Source organism: Meriones unguiculatus, chromosome 8 (genome assembly GCF_030254825.1).
Source record: "Meriones unguiculatus strain TT.TT164.6M chromosome 8, Bangor_MerUng_6.1, whole genome shotgun sequence".
In the NCBI taxonomy this organism is placed as follows: Eukaryota; Metazoa; Chordata; class Mammalia; order Rodentia; family Muridae; genus Meriones; species Meriones unguiculatus.
In genome coordinates, this window is record NC_083356.1 from 101,829,737 (window position 1) to 101,849,138 (window position 19,402).

Genomic DNA, 19,402 nt, shown 5'->3' on the forward strand with positions numbered 1-19,402 from the left:
GGCAAGGTGAAGGATGGTAAATCTGTATTTTTAAAATTTTAATGAGAAAATAAGAATTAACAAATTGTAGGTATTAGGATACAGTAAAACAAAGAGCATTGAATTAGGAATTCTAGTATCTAAGTTCTGAAATTGTGTATTTGTTTGACCTTGAATAAATGCTTTATTTTCTCAGAATTGATGCTTTGCTTCAGAACTGCTCAATAGAATTTCTTCAGTAAAGGAAGCATTCTATAGTTCTACTTTCTAAACACCAAGCTGCTGTTATATGCCGTTAAATATAGCTATTGAAATTAACAGATTTAATTGTTATTTTAACTTAAATTTGTATAGACACATGATTAAAGGCCATCATATTAGATAGAGAGATTTTATGTAATGAGTATGAAGGAGATATACATTGTATACTTCATTATAATCTTAATATTTTAAAACTCCATGTTATATTTAAATATTGGATCATATGAGTTATGCTTTCTTTTATTAAGGGACCAAAATGAACTAGCATATATTAAGCACCTTGATTTCACACTCTTATAAATAATATAACCCTCATCAAATAATTTTATGGTTTTCATTATTTTAAAATGTACAGATGACAGCATTTTTAATATATTTCTCTTTTAGTTAAAAAAAAACCAACAACCTGTCATCTCAAGAGATCACCCTGAGATTCTTATTCATCTTTGTCAGTCATTGTAATCACTTTCTTACATGCCTTCATCTTCTTTGTTTTTTTTTTTTTTTTTTTTTCATGTCATGTTCTTGATTGTCAAAAACCACAATTCTATGAGGCTTTAACTTTTTACTCTGTACCCACACTGTTTTGGCCAAAGCAGAAAGGAAAAGGACGGCTTCGTTGACCAGCTTCCCATTATTTAATGACCAAATGGTTCAAATGAGCCCTGAATGCTGCACGTTCATCATCCCACCCTTCCTGAGGCTGGTTATTCTTTCTATGTGACCATTTCACACCTGTTCTCTCTCGGATTTTTAGCGTCCCCTGTCACCCTTGCTGTTGCATGTTTACTGTTTCTCTTCTATGAATTTTTGAAATCATCAAAAAGATTTGTTTAACAATAGATTCCAGCCAGCACATTTGTTTGTTAGCTCAGCCTTCCCTACAACTGATGAAAGGCAACATTTCATTTGTGCACCGGTCCCCATCTCTATGCATCTACTCAAGGACTTTTCTCTGCCAGAATTCCCTCTCATCATTATATTAGTCCTTTGTTCTATGCTATGTCACTATATTAACATTTTCAAGTCACAATCTTCTACAAAGCAACTGCTTTGACATCATTACCATTGTCAGCCACACATTTTTTGCTTTTCTTTGCACTAGAATGTCATAGAGGATGTGTGTGTGTGTGTGTGTGTGTGTGTGTGTGTGTGTGTGTGTATCCACTCCCTTTCCTCCACTTCTCTCTGAATACCTATCTCAATCGGCTCCCCCATTTGCTTCACTAAAATATTATCACCATCAATGCTAGCCACAGTGATAAGAACTGTGGTAACTTACTGGTCTCTATTGCACTTAGCACGTGAATAGCAACATTTGATAGTGTTGGTAATACCCTTATCCTGAATATACTTTTTTTTTTGGCTTAGTTCCTAAAGAGCACAGTCTCTTGGTGTCTCTCCTGTCTCATGGTTCACTCCTTACCAGTCTCTGTGACTTGTTTTTCTTCTTCTCTATTTCTTTATGCTGAGAATAACACTTAGATCACAACCTTGACAACCTTGTTCTCTCTATTCATATTTTCCTCTATCTATACTCATGTCCTTGGTAATATCCAATATTAGAATTTTTTCCAAATTTATTTTCTTTCTTTCTTTCTAGGATCAAAGTTTTCATTGTTCTGAATGTAACAGGGGTCACTCTGCCACAATGTGGTTCTAACAGCTAGCATATTAGAATTAGAAAGCCTTCATCATGTTAGAAACTAGTCAACCAACACTTTCTTAATTTATAATATCTTCATCTAGTAATATAATTCGAGAATGGATTGAATCTCTCAAAATGGGAATTGGTTTTTCTCCAGAGATAGAACTGAACCCAAGTGTTAATCATCTGCCTATCCTATTTCTCTACTTGAATATTTTGAAAGTTTAAGCCAAATTATATATAGTCTCATTTCTTTATATCTCTCTATTTTTGTAGTTACAATTTTGAGAGAAGCAATATATATTTCCAGGAGTATATAAGAATCTCTGAATTTTCTTCAAAATCTATTGTATTTGTATCTTCCAATCTTAGTTAATAGCTAAATACATTCCTATAATTTATTGGACCCAAGCAATCTTATTTCATCTTATACCATATAACTATTCCTCCAAAGAATTCTGATAGCTTTGTCTTCTATATTTGTCCAGAATTGTACTATTTCTCATTGTAGCCATCCTGATTCAACCTACTATCACCTTTCTCCTTGGTTTCTTAAATAGTTCCTGGTTGCTTCAGTACATGCCCTGGAATCGCTCCTTAATCTCATAGCCAAAGTAATTCCTACTGTTACATCAGTTCTCTCCTCAAAACCTTGTAAATATTTCTCATCTGATGGAGAATAGAAGCCAGATAGATATACTGACTAAGTCTCTACCTTCACCTCTTTTTCCTGTGGCTGCTCTATCTCTGTTACTTTCTTACGTCCTGCTGTTCTTCAAACCTTCCAGTGATTCTGCTCCTTCAAACCACAGCACTAGCTGGTCTTCCTTCCTTGGTATCCTCCAGTTATTCGCGTACCTGATTCTCCCACATCCCTCAGGGTCTCCTAAGTGGCTCTTTCCACAGGGCCTTTTTGAAAACTCAGTTTGAAACTGCTATTCCTACCTTGCCTGCCAGTCACCTCAGACACTTTGTGCTCTAGCAAACTATAGAATTAAATATTTAATTTTTAAATTTTTCTGTATTTCTTATGAGAATATATGCTCTCTACACCTAATTTATCTACTTGTATGCTTTTGGGTTTTTCACTAAAAACAATCAAGATACATGTGTTTGTTTCAGAACTTAAAATAGATTCTATTTCTTCAGAATACTTATTGATGTTATTTGTGTACATTAAATTGTTCAATGCTTTTTTACTTCTTGACTGAACATGTGCCATAGAAAAGTTAATATCTTAATTATCACTGATTTTATCAACATTTTGCTTTTTAAATGTATAAAGCAAAAGTTAAGTTATAAAAAGGGGATTATTTCCAGATGGCCAGATATTATCACTTGTTTTCTGAGAGACAGAAGCTATGACATGCTTTCCTAGGTAATTGGAAGTAAGTAATAATCACTCTTAAATCACTTTATAAATGTTTTATATTTACCTGTGAACATAAGCCCTTCACCAGTTGATATATATCTTTTCTTTTATATTTAAACTTTAATCTAGTGTATCTTTTCATATAGCTGTAGAAATTCAGAAATACTAATAACAAACTTTCATATATTATGCTTAACACAAAAATATATTTTGTCATACATGTATCATTCTATCTAAATGTTCTATTGGGCATAAGATAAACTAATGCATCAATTTTGTGCTTCATATTTATACTAATTCTAGTTTGGAATGACAGTCAAGCACAAGTTTTATTGTAAAACTTAAACATTCTTCATCATTTTTAAGTACTTTTAAACACATTAATATGATATAAGATGACCAGAGGTGAAATTTTAGAGAGGACTTTCTGATTTTTTTCTTTCAACTATCTCTGTTACTGGCAAAGGAAGTGAAATAAATTCAAGGGAAAATAACACCAAATAAATCTCACCAAATTTGCCATTGGTACAAGCTGAATCTTCCTTTTGTGGTAGTATTATATCTGTGAGTCATGAAGATTTACAGCATAAATTGTCTCTAAAAAGACATGATCTAGAGGAATAGAAAAAATAATACTTAAAAATAGTGAAATGGACTCCCTGCACTCTGACCAAAATTTGGCTATGAGTCTCAGCTTCTGCTTTGAAACCTCCATCAGTAGAATCTTTCAGAGGCCCTCTGTGGTAGGCTCCTGTCTTGTTCCCTGTCTTCTCCTGCTTCCAATGTCTATCGCATATGCCCTTCTGAATGAAGATTGAGCATCTTTCTTAGGGTATTCCTTGTTGTTTATCTTCTTTAGGACTATAGATTTAGAATGTTTATCCTGTATTATATGACTAATAACCACTTATGAGTTAGTATATACCATGTGTGTCTTTCTGCTTCTGGGTTACCTCATTCAAGATGATCTTTTATAGTGCCCACTATTTGCCTGCAAATTTCATGATTTCCTTGTTTTAGTAGCTGAGTAGTATTCCATTGTGTAGATGTACCACAATTTCTATATGCATTCCTCCCCTGAGGGACATCTAGGTTGTTTCCAGTTTCTGGTTATTACTAATAGAGCTGCTGTGAACATGATTGAGAAAATGTCCTTGTTGTACACTTGAGCATCTTTTGGATATATGCCTAGGAGTGGTATAGCTGGATCTTGAGATAGCACTATTCCTAATTTTCTGAGAAAGCGCCAGATTGATTGTCCAAGTTCACATTCCCACCAGCACTGGAGAAGGGTTCCCCTTTCTTCACATCCTCTCCAACATGTGTTATCACTTAAGTTTTTAAAATTTTTATTTTTATAGTAATTACATTTTTATTTACTTTTTGTCCCAGCTGTAGCCCCCTCCTTTATTCCTTCCCAATCCCACCCTCGCTCCCTCATCTCTACCCATACCCATCTCCAAGTCCACTGATAAGGGAGGTCCTCCTTCCCTTCCATCTAACCCTAGCCTATCAGGTCTCATCAGGACTGGCTGCATTGTCTTCCTCTGTGGCCTGGTAAGGCTGCTCCGCAATCAGGGGGAGGTGGTCAAAGAGCCAGCTCCTGAGTTCATGTCAGAGACAGTCCCTGTTCCCCTTACTAGGGAACCCACTTGGACACTGAGCTGTTATGGGCTACATCTGAGCAGGGGTTCTAGGTTATATATAATTTATTGGACCCAAGCAATCTTATTTCATCTTATACCATATAACTATTTGGATATACTCACTTTTAAGTGGATACAAGACATATAACATAGGATAAACACACTGAAATTCATACACCTAGAGAGGCTAAGCAAGAAGGAAGACTCTGGGTAAGATGATCAATCCTCATGCAGAAAGACAAACGGGATGGACATTGGAAGAAGGAGAAAGCAGAAAACAGGACAGGAGCCTACCACAGAGGACCTCTGAAAGACTTTACCCAGCCGGGTATCAAAGTGTATGCTGAGACTCATAACCAAACTTTGGGCAGAGTGCAGGGAATCTTATGAAAAAAAGAGGAGATAGTAAGACCTGGAGAGGACAGGAGCTCCACAAGGAAAGCAACAGAACGAAAATATCTGGGTGCAGGGGTCTTCTCTGAGACTGATACTCCAACCAAGGACCATTCATGGATGCATTTTCAAAGGCTAAACCCACTAAGTCACAGAACCAGTGGTCTTAGCCATTTACATATGCCTCAAGGGGAAACAGTAGTTTTGGCTATAAATACCTGGCACTGCAACAAAATCCACACCAACAAATATTCCCTGCAGGAAAAGAGGAAGATTCCTGCTGTACCAAATGGAACAGCAGCTCATGGCGAAGCTGAGCCACACGGGGGACATAGTGGACCTGAACTCCAGCGAACTGGAAGGTCAGTGAAAGCCATTTGTATGGGACTTAAATGGTGTGTCATTACTATCTGTCAGGAATTGTTGTTTCAAGATCTAATTTATTTTATACTTTTAATACCTACTCTTTGAGAGTGAAATGCCAATTAATTTGATTTCTCTGAAGTGAATAATGATTGTCACTACTGTTTAAACAAAACAGTGACTATACCATCCCATTTTATTCTAGTCTTTCATTTTATGAAGCACAAAATACAATCTTAGAATGAATAAGAAAACTGTCAGTTGACACTTCCAAAATAGCTTGTTAAAAGCTTCAAGTTCAAGATGGAAATAAAACTAAATACCAGGAATTAGGTAGACCTTACCTCATTAGATGCTAGTAGGATGTATATAATGGTATTTTTTATTATTATGCCTGTGATTTGAAAGAGCTATATGATTTTTCTAATCACACACCTTTGAAGAGATGAAAGCTTCAATTTATTTCATAAAATGTTTTTTTTTTATGGGTTTTTGACAGCTTGTCTTTCTGCAAGCAATGTGTGAGGAGAAAATCAGAACCCTTGGGTGGATGTTTCTTCAGGGAGCTTGTGTGGACAGCCTCCCTATAATTAAAGACAATTGCCAAGGCTTTGTAGGATTGGAGGCCCGGGGCCCTCCCCTTGGGCCATTTTCTGTACTGCCTGCAGTATGCCTACTGCTGACTTTTCAGTTCCTGACAGCTCTGCATTGTAGTTCTCCTGTGTTTTCCCTTTATTGCTGTGTGTCTCTGAGGAAATGTCCTTTAACATCTTCCTTGGCTTCATACTTACTTTTAGATGGTTCAAGTTTTCCCTTTTCCCTTCACTGGAAGCTTTATTACTCATTACTCTGTTTGCTTTCATACTTTCAAATACAGTCTTTTTTTTTTAATTTTTAGTGGTATATATTTTTTTCTTTTTCTCTCAGGTGTAACATGCCACATAGCTTAGATTTTTTTCGAGTTCACTTTTCCTTACTGCTTCCTAAATCCTCCCAGGTCACCAATATCCGGTATCTTCGCTTCTCCAGAGTTCTTCCACAGATTCTGTTGCTGACATGGCTTGAAGTATCCATTATTCATCTGCTCTCCTGGAATTGCTGGTGTACATCTGGGCTGCTCTTGCACTGTTCTTCTGTAATGAACCCCCACTTCTGGATTTAGATCTTTACCTCTAAAAGCACATTTATTACACAGCTATATAACAACTATTCAGACTAATGTATGCTCTAATAAGTAGATAATTACAAAGCAGTGGTCTAATATAAAATGCTATCAAAACTATAAGTATTAATTACTAATGAATAGTTCATAACTCTCTAAAAATTATTTTTAGAACTAGGAAGGATATAAATCATAAATGAATGCATAGCTTAGTAGACTAAATCTAATTCAAACCGTGACTTTGACAAGGTAACATATTACTTGCAAATAGAAACTATCCAGCATTTCCATGCATATGTTTGGCTCAACACAGTTAGGCCTTATGTGGGGTTTGCAGATGTGTGCATTTCACATGTTCTCTGGAAGCATTGCTGAGTTTCAAATGTCCTTTTGTCTCAGAATTTTACTCTTAATCCTTTCTTGTTGAAGAAATTACTAGAAAAATCAGTGATTTTACACTCACATATCACCAGATGGTTACTAATAGACATGTCTCCCTCAGATCAGGAGCATTCAGGGCTAGTGAGAGGCTTCAGTGCCAAACCTAGCCAACTGAGAATTTTCTCTAGAACCCACATGGCAAAGGAGAGAACTGACTCCTCTGAGAAACCTCACAAACATACACATAACAAATAAATGAAAACTTCAGTTATCCTGAGTACAATTTCATGGTGAGACAGAACTTGGTTCTTAAGAAAAGTCATTTTTGAAATAACACTAAAAATGAACATCCTTATAAAAATAACGAAAGCTTAAAATTTTTATGATTCAAGAATATTCAGCATAGTATCAGAATTTAGGAATCTCACAAGTTTTGTTTTATTACTGTTTTTTTTTTTTTTAATACAAGGTCAAACTCACAATCCTGCTTCCTGCCTTTGGAGTGTGGGCTGATTGTCATGTCCCACCCTGTCCAGCTTTAAAATATTTTTAACCATATTGTAATCTTACTCTAAGATCACATCTTTATTGCATGGAGTGAAGCGAACTTTCAGTTTCAGATGTTAAATCGGAGTGTTATTGTCAAATATTCAAATAATGAGAATACCCACACGGCACTGTTTTCATTTCTAATAGGTTACAGAATGATAGTGGTCAGATTTTTAAGCATCGATCTACAATTTAAAATACTGAACCCAAAACAAAACCCTTTGAAGTGTTTCAAGGTGTTTCTCTTTGTCATATTTGGAATTAGTGAATTATTTCCTGGAAAGATCATTATTATCTTGTAACTGACAGGCGTTGGAGTATGTGTTGGCAATAATAGATCAAAATAACATTTATCTGGTTTGATTGTATTAGGTTAACTTCTTAGTTTCCTAAAACTAAAAACAACCTCAGAGTCGACCCGTCTTTATTGAATACTGTTATCCACATGTTTATTTAGTTGTCTTCTTTGAGGGTGTTTTTTTATTGACAGAGGGACTGGGTGACTGGAGTCATGATTAAACACAGCTTTACTCTCTTTGGGGTGATGTTTACAACTAGCATGCACAAAGAAAAGTTGTCTTTCTGTCTCTCATGTTCTGTTATTCTAAATTAAGTGCTATATATATATATATATATATATATACATGTATATGTGTGTATATATATAAACACTTCCAAGGTTGACAGTAAAGGCCTGAGTTTAGTGTTAATAAAAGAAAGACACAGAAATTGGAATAATCCATGAATCTCATTATTTGAAATTTGATTGATGAATCCCTGAATCTTGCTTAAGAAAGAGTGATATTTTTTAGTTGTAGGAACAATATTTGGGGTATCGTAGTAGCGCAAAGCTGTTCCTGTAGGTCATCATAATGAAATGTGGTAGTCTAATTTGGGTCTCATCTCTGCTGATGGAAAGTATTACTGTGACCGGGCAACAGAGCAAATAAGCGTTTTAACTTACGTGCTTTTTATCTTTGGGTTTCACTATTGTGTTTTCCCCCCATGTCTTAGGATCTTTGGGGGACTTATATTAGATATCAAAAGAAAAGCTCCATTCTTCTGGAGTGACTTCAGAGATGCTTTCAGCCTGCAATGCTTAGCCTCTTTCCTGTTTCTCTACTGTGCGTGTATGTCTCCTGTCATCACATTCGGAGGACTGTTGGGAGAAGCCACTGAAGGTCGAATAGTATGTATTCTGATTTTCTCTGAACTTTGAACCTTAGTCTTTCTTTTAAGATTTGTTTTTATGTTAGTGAGCACCGGATCTTAGATTTAGAGGAGAGATTTGATAACATGGTCCAGAAGATAAACTGGTGATCTCAAAACAGAATGTCTTAGAAATACGAATTCTGAGTCCTACACAAGGCTTATTATTGCCTGACGCCATGCTCTTAGATCTACAATTTTAGGTCAGTTTTAGGTTGAGTCAGTTTTTCAAAGATCTGAGTCATGCTTCTGTTCAGACACTGATTCTGAAAATATTTAAATATTTCATAAAGCAATAAAAAATGAAGCAGGAAGGTATAGATAAATTATACTTTCCAGTTGCTGTTACAAATTTTCTACACCTGCTGGCCATTTCCTCAGCCGTATTTTTCATATATTGCCTAGAGTTTCTGGAGATAACACAGTGAAGGGTAAAAATATATCTGAATATATATACCAATATATCTGAAATGTTTATACCTATTACAATGACTGGCAATGTTGCTTAGGTAATAGATCCATTTTTTTTTTTTTTCACAGAGTGCAATCGAATCACTCTTTGGAGCGTCTATGACTGGGATAGCTTACTCTCTTTTTGGTGGACAACCCCTTACCATATTAGGCAGTACAGGACCTGTTCTGGTCTTTGAAAAGATTTTGTTTAAATTTTGCAAGTAAGTATTGTTACTCATGGCTACAGTATGCTTTTTCATTGCTGTGCTCTTTTCTTCACCCAACATCGTCACTTTTGGAGGTCTCTGGGGAGATGTGAAATTAGCTGGTATGATTCAGTTTGTTGTTTTTGTCTGTCAATGGAAATGCAGGAAAAGTTAAAATATTTGTGCATATATTGTGCATGTAATATTTATAATGCTCAAGATTTCATTTTAAGCACTGAGAAATCTCCATTATTTTGTTCCCTTAGATTTTTCTATAGACAAAATCTTGAGTTCAGATGGTATGTGACATTCCTTCCCTTTACTTCCTGAATTAGGCTTATTTATGTTTGTTTAAATGTTAGCAAGCTTAAATGACCATCTTCCCACACTCTCCTATTTTTCCTAGAGAATATGGGCTGTCCTACTTGTCTTTAAGAGCCAGCATCGGGCTTTGGACTGCAACCCTATGCATCATACTTGTGGCCACCGATGCGAGTTCCCTTGTCTGCTATATCACCCGGTTTACTGAAGAAGCCTTTGCATCTCTCATCTGCATCATTTTTATCTATGAAGCCCTGGAGAAGTTGTTTGAGCTCAGTGAAGCCTATCCAATCAATATGCACAACGATTTGGAACTGCTGACGCAGTACTCGTAAGTCCGATTTCCACTCTGGGCTGCCAGTCTCTTCTTCTCACAAATGTTGCTATTGTTTAAGAAATACGAAGACCTTACTCAGTAGAGAGTGTGCCTTAAATTGATTCATGACCTACATTCTGGCTGTAGAGCTGAATAGGATTTTAAGTCATCTAATCAGCCACACATCTGATTCTTGGGTTCTCATTACAGCATCTCTGCCAAGAACATCGTTCTAAAGCTCTGTTTGTCAAGTGTTTCATAAAATAAACACATAATTAACCAAGTCAGTACAAATACAGATTGGTTCTGTTTTTCCAAACTGTATCATTTTTCTCTGCTTTTAGGTTCAGATTTAAAGTAACTAAGTGAAAGAAATTCTTAGAGTCTAAGTTGTCCTTGCTGTTTGAAACTGATTTAAAAAAGATGAAAACCTAGAACCCCTGCACAGATGTAGCCCTTGGCAGCTCAGTCTCCAAATGGGCATCCTAGTAAGGGGAACAGGGACTGTCTCTGACATGAACTCAGTGGCTGGCTCTGTGATCACCTCCCCCTGAGAGGAACAGCCTTACCAGGCCACAGAGGAAGACAATGCAGCCAGTCCTGATGAGACCTGATAGGCTAGGGTCAGATGGAGCAGGAGGAAGACCTCCCCATCAGTGGGCTGGGGGGAGGGTCATGGGAGGAGAGGAGGGAGGGGAGGGTTGGGAGGGGACTAGGGAGGGGGCTACAGCTGGGATACAAAATGAATAAATTGTAATTAATAAAAAATAAATAAATCTCAAAAATAAATAAAATTAAATTAAAAAAACATGAAAACCAACACACTTAAGTTGAATTTTGATTTTAGATGTTTGGGATAAAAATATTTAAGTATTAATTGCTGAAGATATTACACTTAAAAACTGAAGATGAATTGGATCTCTCTAATTTTGGTACAGCAGAAATCGGGATTGCTGTCGTCTTGCACCTGTAGCTCATCTGTGGTCATTAAGTAGTACTCATGTTCTCTCGAGAGCACAAGCTGTGTGAAAGTACCTGGCTGTGTGAAGGCTGCACATGAAAATGTGTTGGTCTCTGTGCCTTGTCCACACATACCCCTTCACCAAAATTAAGGAGGTAGAAAGAGCAGAAAGGCTGATTCAAGATGATGAACAGTGAAGTTTTACTGTCAGCGGCACCTGAAATGGCCTGACAGAAGCTGAATGACAGTCTCCTTGGGCACAGTACCGACCAGATGCTGTCGCTATGCTGAATCCTTTTTTTTTTCTTCTTCCAACATTATGATTGTTTACCAAATGTACTTCAGTTTGAATATACAGACCCATTAAATTCTACCATTAAAATTAATTTTGTAACTTGTACATCTTTATGAACACGTGGATTTTTATCAGATATTGTCGTGACTTGCTTGCTAGGAAAGCAGGGCCAACCTTTTCTGTTAATTGTCATACTATTTTAGTCATGTGTTCTATAGAAATTTTTAAGAGTGGCTGCTAACAACAGCCATTTTATTACAGCACTGTGTGGTGTAATCTGTCTGCTTTGTGGAGTCTGCGTGACTTTGTAGTGATTTTCTTTGTACCGTTAGTTTTTAAGGCTCATTACACTAATGCCCATCTCAAGTGTTTTACGTTAGATAACACTGGCTTCATTCTTTCACAGGTTTCATTTAAAAAGTTCCTAAAAAAATGTTATATCCTGGACACACTGTATCTGAGACTGGGATTTTTACAAAGTGAATGTTCCTGTAATCTCATGTATGTTATACTACATATGCCATATGTTTAATTCAGGAAGAAGACATTGGGGGAAAAGCCAGCATCCTTAGGTTCTTTATTTCAGATATACTTTGAATTTGTGCCTTCTAATGTGACATTACTTACTTTTACTTCCTGAATTAGGCTTATTTCTACTTGTTTAAATGTTAGCAAGCTTAAATGACCATCTTCCCACACTCTCCTATTTTTTCTAGAGAATATAGTCTGTCATACTTGTCTTTATGAGCCAGTATCGGGCTTTGGACAGAAACCCTATGCATCAGACTTGTGGCCACTGATTTTTCTATGGTGTACCAACCAAATAACAAAATGTTCTTGATTTGAATAAACAATAGCAACAAAACTTTCCTAGCTTTTCTGGCATCTTATCATTACAGTGTAATAAATTTAGACTTTATAATTAAAAAAAAAGATACACATTCCTTTATTTTATTATTTTTCACATTTATTTATTTATTTATTTATTTACATTTATTCACTTTATATCCCTGCTGTAGCCCCCTCCTTGGCCCCTCCCAGTCCCTTCTTCTCTCCCCCTTCTCCCTCTAGGCCCCTTCCCTAGTCTACTGATAGGGGAGGAACTCCTCTCCTTCTATCTGACCCTATCCTATCAGGTCTCATCAGAACTAGTTGCATCATCTTCTTCTGTGGCCTGGCAAGGCTGTACCCCTCAGAGGTAGGTGATCAAAGAGCCAGACACTGAGTTCATGTCAGAGACAGCCTCTGCCCGCCCCGCCCCCCCCCCCCCCCCCGCTTACTAGGGAACCCACTTGGAAACTGAGCAGCCAATGGGCTTCCTCGGAGCAGGGGATCTAGGTCCTCTCCATGCATGGACCTTAGTTGGAGTAACAGTCTCTGCAGTTACTTTATTATGCAAAGAACAAGTGTCAAAATAATCTATTGATTTTTTTTCGTATATTTTACACCAGATGATCAAACTGAATGTCATGTTAGCAATAAGTAATGAGTTTGAGGGAATCATTTTTCCTGATTGCTTTGATTTTAAGGAATGGCAAAACTAAAATGTTATGCTTGTAAGAGATGGACTGTTTCTTTAGTAAATAATAATAATGTTTTCAAGGATGATTAATAAAAGAAAGAGTAAGAATGCAGGCATGTGACAATAAAAGAGAATGGAATCATCATGGGGAAGTAAACTAGCCAGAGGGTGCTGGTCATGCTGGAGAATACATGAGAGAGTGAAAATGCCATAGTGAAATCCATTATTTTTTATACTAACTTAAAAGCTAATATTTTTAAAGTATGCATTACCTTTGCTAATATATAAATTAAAGCAAAATTCAGGCTCTATTACTGGAGTTTCCCATATATATGTAAACTACAGTTAAATTTAAAAATACTTTCAGTTCCATCCATTTTCCTGCAAATTTCATGACTTTCTTGTTTTTAATAAGCTGAGTAGTATTCCATTGTGTAGATGTACCACAATTTCTGTATCCATTCCTCCCCTGAGGGACATCTAGGTTGTTTCCAGATTCTGGCTATGGCAAATAAAGCTGCTATGAGCATAGTTCAGCAAATGTCCTTATTGAATAGTGGGGCATCTTTTGAATTTATGCCTAAGGGTAGTATAGCTGGATCTTGAGGTAGCACTATTTCTAATATTCTGAGAAAGTGCCAGATTGATTTCTAAAGTGGCTGTACAAGTTTGCACTCCCACCAGCAATGGAGAAGGGTTCCCCTTTCTCCACATCCTCTCAACATGTGTTATCACTTGAGTTTTTGATCTTAGCCATTCTGATAGGTGTAAGATGGAATCTCAGAGTTGTTTTGATTTGCACTTTCCTGATGACTCAGGATGTTGAGCATTTAAGTTGCCATTTAATATTCCTCTGTTGAGAATTCTCTGCTTAGCTCTGTACCTTATTTTTAATTCGATTATTCGTTTTTTGATTCCTAATTTCTTTTTTATTAATTACAGTTTATTCACTTTGTATCTCAGCTATAGTGCCTCTCTCAGCCCCTCCCAATCCCACCCTCATTCTCTCATCTCCTCCCATGCTCCTCCCCAAGTCCACTGATAGGGGAGGTCCTCCTCTCCTTCTCTCTGACCCTAGCCTAGCGGGTCTCATTAGGACTGGCTGCATTGTCTTCCTCTGTGGCCTGGTAAGGCTGTTCTCCCCTCAGGGGGAGGTGATCACAGAGCTAGACGCTGAGTTTATGTCAGAGACAGTCCCTGTTCCCCTTACTAGGAAACCCACTTAGAAACTGAGCTGCCATGGGCTACATCTGTGCAGGGGTTCTAGGTTATCTCCATCATGGTTCATGGTTGGAGTATCAGTCTCAGAAAAGACCCCTGGGCCCAGAATTTTTTGTTCTGTTGCTCTCCTTGTGGAGCTCCTGTTCCCTCCAGGTCTTTCTATCTCCCCCTTCTTTCATAAGATTCCCTGCACCCTGCCCAAAGTTTGGCTATGATTCTCAGCATCTGCTTTGATACCCAGCTGGGTAAAGTCTTTCAGAGGCCCTCTGTGGTAGGCTCCTGTCGTGTTGCCTACTTTCTCCCTCTTCTGATGTTCACCCTGTTTGCCTTCTGCATGAGGATTGATTGTCTTACCCAGGGTCCTCCTTCTTGTTTAACTTCTTTAGATGTACAAATTTTAGTATGTTTATCCTGTATTTTATGTCTAATATCCACTTATAAGTGAGTATATACCATATGTGTTTTTCTGTTTGAGAAATACCTCATTCAGGATGATCTTTTCTAGTTCTCACCATTTGCCTGCAAAGTTCATGATTTCCTTGTTTTTAATTGCTGAGTAGCATTCCATTGCGTAAATAACCACAATTTCCTTATCCATTCCTCAGCTGAGGAAAATCTCAGGTCTTTCTCAAGCAATTAGGAATATTCCACACCCATGCTTATATCCAAAATATGCCCAAGTATACAACAAGGACATCTGCTCAATCATGTTCATAGAAGCTTTATTTGTAATGGCCAGAATGTGGTGTCTAATTTCTTGAGTTCTTTATATATTCTGGCTATTAGCCCTCTATAGGGTGTAGGGTTGGTGAAGAGCTTTCCCCAGTCTGTAGGCTATTATTTTGTTCTATTGACAGTGTCCTCTGCTTTATAGAAGCTTTTCAGTTTCATGAGGTCCCATTTATTAATTGTAGATCTGAGGGCTTGAGCTGTTGGTGTTCTGTTCAGGAAATTGTCTACTGTGCCAATGAGTTTGAGATTCTTCCCCACTTCTTCTTCCAACAGAATTAGTGTGTCTGGTTTTATGGTGAAATCTTTGATCCACTTGGACTTTAATTTTATGCAGGGTGATAGATGTGGGTCAATTTATATTTGTCTACATGTGGACTTCCAGTTAAACCAGCACCATTTGTTGAAGATGCTATCATTTTTTTTTCCATTGTATGGGTTGGCATCTTTGTTAAAGATCGGGTGTCCACATTGTATGGATTTATTTCTTTGTCTTCAGTTCAATTCCATTGACCCACCAGTGTGTTTGTATGCAGTACCATGTTATTTTTACACTGTTGTTCTATAGTACAACTTGAGATCAGGGATGGAGCTACCCCCAGAAGATCTTTTACTGTGTTTGTGGTGGTCAGGAAAGGGTGTTGGATGCATTGAAACTAGAGTTAAAGGCTTTTGTGAACACTATTAAGGTTCTTGGACCTAAATCCAGGTCATCTCCAATAGAACAAGTAGTTTTCCCCCTGCTATATGCTTCTCTGGCCTCCATATTCTTTGGAATTTATTTTATTTGATTATATAATTGTTTTTTAAAGGTATTATATTACTCTGCACATCTGCCCGCTTTTCTGAATTACTCAGAAAGGCTTAACTTTTCCTTTTACTTCTATCTCTGTTCTAAGCAAACCTTTCCTAACACTTGGAACTTATTTGTTTTTTCTCTAGATCTCCCCTCCCTGCCTTTCAGCTGCTTGTCTGCCATATGTCTGACCTGCCCTCCGTGATGGCTTAAATGTCATGCTTTCACCATTTCTTGTCCTTTATGCAGCTGCTGGGTTTATAGTTTGCCTGCTTTGGATTTCTTTCTAATAACATAGTCTTCAAGATTAAAAAAAAATCATTGAATCTACAAATTTTTAATGTATTGACATACTATAGGAATCTTAATATAGAATGAACATATGTAATTATATATTGATATCTATTTAATTAATATATGCAGATCCAGAAATAAGTTCTGATTGAAAACTTAGAATATTGACTTGGTGCAGAAATCATCTGGAAGAAATTGCCGAAGTAGGATGTCAGCCTACCAGAGAACTCTAAATGCTGACTAGAAATACAGGATGAAGATGAAGGGTGCTTTCCCAGTTCATTCACTAATTAGAACTCACTAGTCAAGAAATAAGGAATGAGACAGATTGTAGGAAACTGTATTCTGACTCTCATGAGACCTTTTTTATACAGCATTAAATAAATCTATAATAACATAGACATAATACCAACATAATTTTGTTCTGTTTTCATGTGCTTTGTTGAATAATACTCGTGTGCCTCCACTAGACTAATCTCTACAATGGTAGGACCAGGATAGTTGAGCGCACTTTTGTTGCCGCTGTATCTGTAAATAACTTGCCACATATCATATAAATATGTCTCTGTATGTATTCTATATTTTCTTCTACAACTCTCCCAGGTCTCCCCAACACCCCCTTTTCCCAAACTCAAGCCCAAGTCTTCTTTTAATAACCCACTGACTCCAATTAGTGCTACTTTAAAGAGACTATTATGGAATCTTGACAAAAATCTTTTCTTCTCTAAATTGTGTATTGTATGTTATCTTAACAGTGAAACAAATATATGGGTAGGCGCTCCATGAAATATTTATCAACAAATAGCAACCAATAAATGAATCATCTGGGGTTGGAGAGGTGGCGCAGTGGGTTAAGAGGACTTGTTCATGCAGAGGACCTGGATTTAGGTCCCCAAATCCACATGGTGGTTCACAACAAAAATATCCCTCCAGTTCCAGGAGATCCAATGTCCTCTTCTGACCTCCATGAGCATCAGTAGTGTAAATAAATATATGCAGCCAAAACATTTTTACACATAAAATAAAATAAATTCTAAAAAATTAATTTATTATTCTTATTAAACACTTGCTATCTTTATTTTCTGTTCCTGATTTTGAGTTAAATTGGTTTTTTTCATATTTTTTCTTCACAATTTATTCATTATATATCCTGATTGAAGCCTGCTCCCTCAACTTCCCCAGTTCCACCCTTCCTCCCTCTTCCCCTCATCCCCTTCCCCTAGTCCACTGAAAGGGGGAGTTCTCCACTATTGCCATCCGCCCATAGCTTGTTAAGTCTCATCAAGAGGACTGCCTGGATCCTCTTCCTCTGTGGCCTGGCAAGGCTGCATCATCAGAGATGAGTGATCAGAGGGCAGTCACCTGAGTTCACGATAGATGCAGCCCCTGATCACATCATTCAGAGAGCCTCATGGAGCCTGATCTTCCAATAGGCCACATCTGAGCAGGGGGTCTAGGTCCCCTCCATGCACTGTCAGCAGAACAAAACAACAGCCTACAGACTGGGAAAAGATCTTCACCAACCCTACATCTGATAGAGGGCTAATATCCAGTACATATAAAGAACTCAAGAAATTAGACACCAATAAACCATATAATCCAAGGAGTACAAAGCTAAGCAGAGAATTTTCAACAGAGGAATGGCAGAGAAACATTTAAAAGAAATGCTCAACATCCTTAGTCATCAGTGAAATAAAAATCAAAACAACTCTGAGATTCCATCTTACACCTATCAGAATGGCTAAGATCAAAAACTCAAGTGATAACACATGCTTGAGAGGATGTGGAAAAAGGGGAACCTTCCTCCATTGCTGGTGGGAGTACAAACTTGTACAGCCACTTTAGAAATCAATCTGGCACTTTCTCAGAATATTAGGAATAGTGCTGCCTCAAGATACAGTTATACTACCCCTAGGCATAAATTCAAAAGATGCCCCATTATTCAATAAAGACATTTGCTCAACTATGCTCATAGCAGCTTTATTTGCAATAGCCAGAATCTGTCCCTCAGGGGAGGAATGGATACAGAAATTGTGGTACATCAATGGAATACTACTCAGCTTATTAAAAACAAGAAAATCATGAAACATGTAGGAAAATGGATCAAACTAGGAAAGATCATCTTGAGTGAGGTAACTCATAAGCAGAAAGACAGACATGGTATTTACAATCACTAATAAGCATGTATTAACCATGTAATATAGGATAGCCATCTATAGACACTAAGGAGGACCTTAGGGAGGATGCTTAAATCTTATTCAGAATGGCAAACAAGATAGACACCAGAAGTGGTGGAAGAGAGGAAACAGGATGGGAGCCTACTATAGAGGGTCCTCTGAGAAGATTCATCTAACAGGGCATCAGAGCAGATGTTGAGACTCAGAGCCAAATTTTGAGCAGAGTGTAAGGAGTCTTGCACTAATAGAGCTAAATCGTTTTTAAAACTAACATAACATTCGTTTTGATAGGTAACGTTTGAATACATAGGTATATTTTATAATCTGTGTAAAGTTATATACTCAGCATTATTGTTTCTTTATGGTGGAAACATTTAAACTGATCTTTTTCTAGCTCTTTGGAAAAGGACAGTATGTTACCATTATCTGCACTGACTCTTCTGTGCAGCAGAACAGCATGACTTCTTGCTCCTATGTAACAATGGCTTATAACTATTCATGAAACTTTTTTATGAATATTCCCTGCCCTACTGTTCTCCTCAGACTCTGGTAACCAACATTCTGTTTTGAGCCTCTATAAGATTAACATTAACATTTTCCACATATGAGTGCAGTCTTGTACAGGCTTTTGGCTATTTTATTGGGTTCTTTCACCTACCAACATCTACCTCAATCCCTTCCAAACCCCCAACACTAGGTACAAGAGAAAGAAGGATAGAGAGGAAAGGGACATAGATTTCTTTAGACTACTTCCTGCTGATTAGGGAAGTAATCTCTTTAGACTACTTCCTGCTGATCAGGTTCCTTGGGACAAGTCCAATCTTTATCATCATGATATCTCCAACCAACAATCATCAATCCAACAAAACAGCAACCAGCAAAAGCAGCAGTAGGAACCAGTAGTAGCAGGGACCAGCAGCAACAGGGACAAGCAGCCACAAGAGAAGGAGTAGCAGCTGCCAGAGCTCTTTAGGGGCTCTAGCATTACATGTCCTCTGAAGAGTCCCCCAAATTCCAAACATTAATTATCTTCAGCCAGCAAAGTCACGCCCCTGCTAGAGCATGAGATAAATCATAGTTACCTGCTGTGGTCAGTCTGAAGCAGCTCTTTATCCCACACCTGGGATTGAAACGAAAACATATTCCCA

At 37.4% G+C, this 19,402-nt stretch overlaps 1 protein-coding gene across 11 annotated transcripts in view; it reads left to right on the forward strand.

The window, feature by feature from the left end:
- Slc4a10 (solute carrier family 4 member 10) overlaps nucleotides 1-19,402 on the forward strand; it is a 287,257-nt gene that overhangs the window by 207,835 nt on the left and 60,020 nt on the right. For all 11 annotated transcript variants that reach the window (XR_009593862.1, XR_009593863.1, XM_060390263.1 and 8 more), the window contains 4 exons: nucleotides 5,561-5,661; nucleotides 8,769-8,943; nucleotides 9,504-9,637; nucleotides 10,029-10,274. Coding sequence is in view for 9 of the 11 variants with exons in the window: in XM_060390263.1 (XP_060246246.1) it covers nucleotides 5,561-5,661; nucleotides 8,769-8,943; nucleotides 9,504-9,637; nucleotides 10,029-10,274 (656 nt within the window). In the remaining 2 variants the exon portion in view is untranslated. The remainder of the gene's footprint in view (nucleotides 1-5,560; nucleotides 5,662-8,768; nucleotides 8,944-9,503; nucleotides 9,638-10,028; nucleotides 10,275-19,402) is intronic.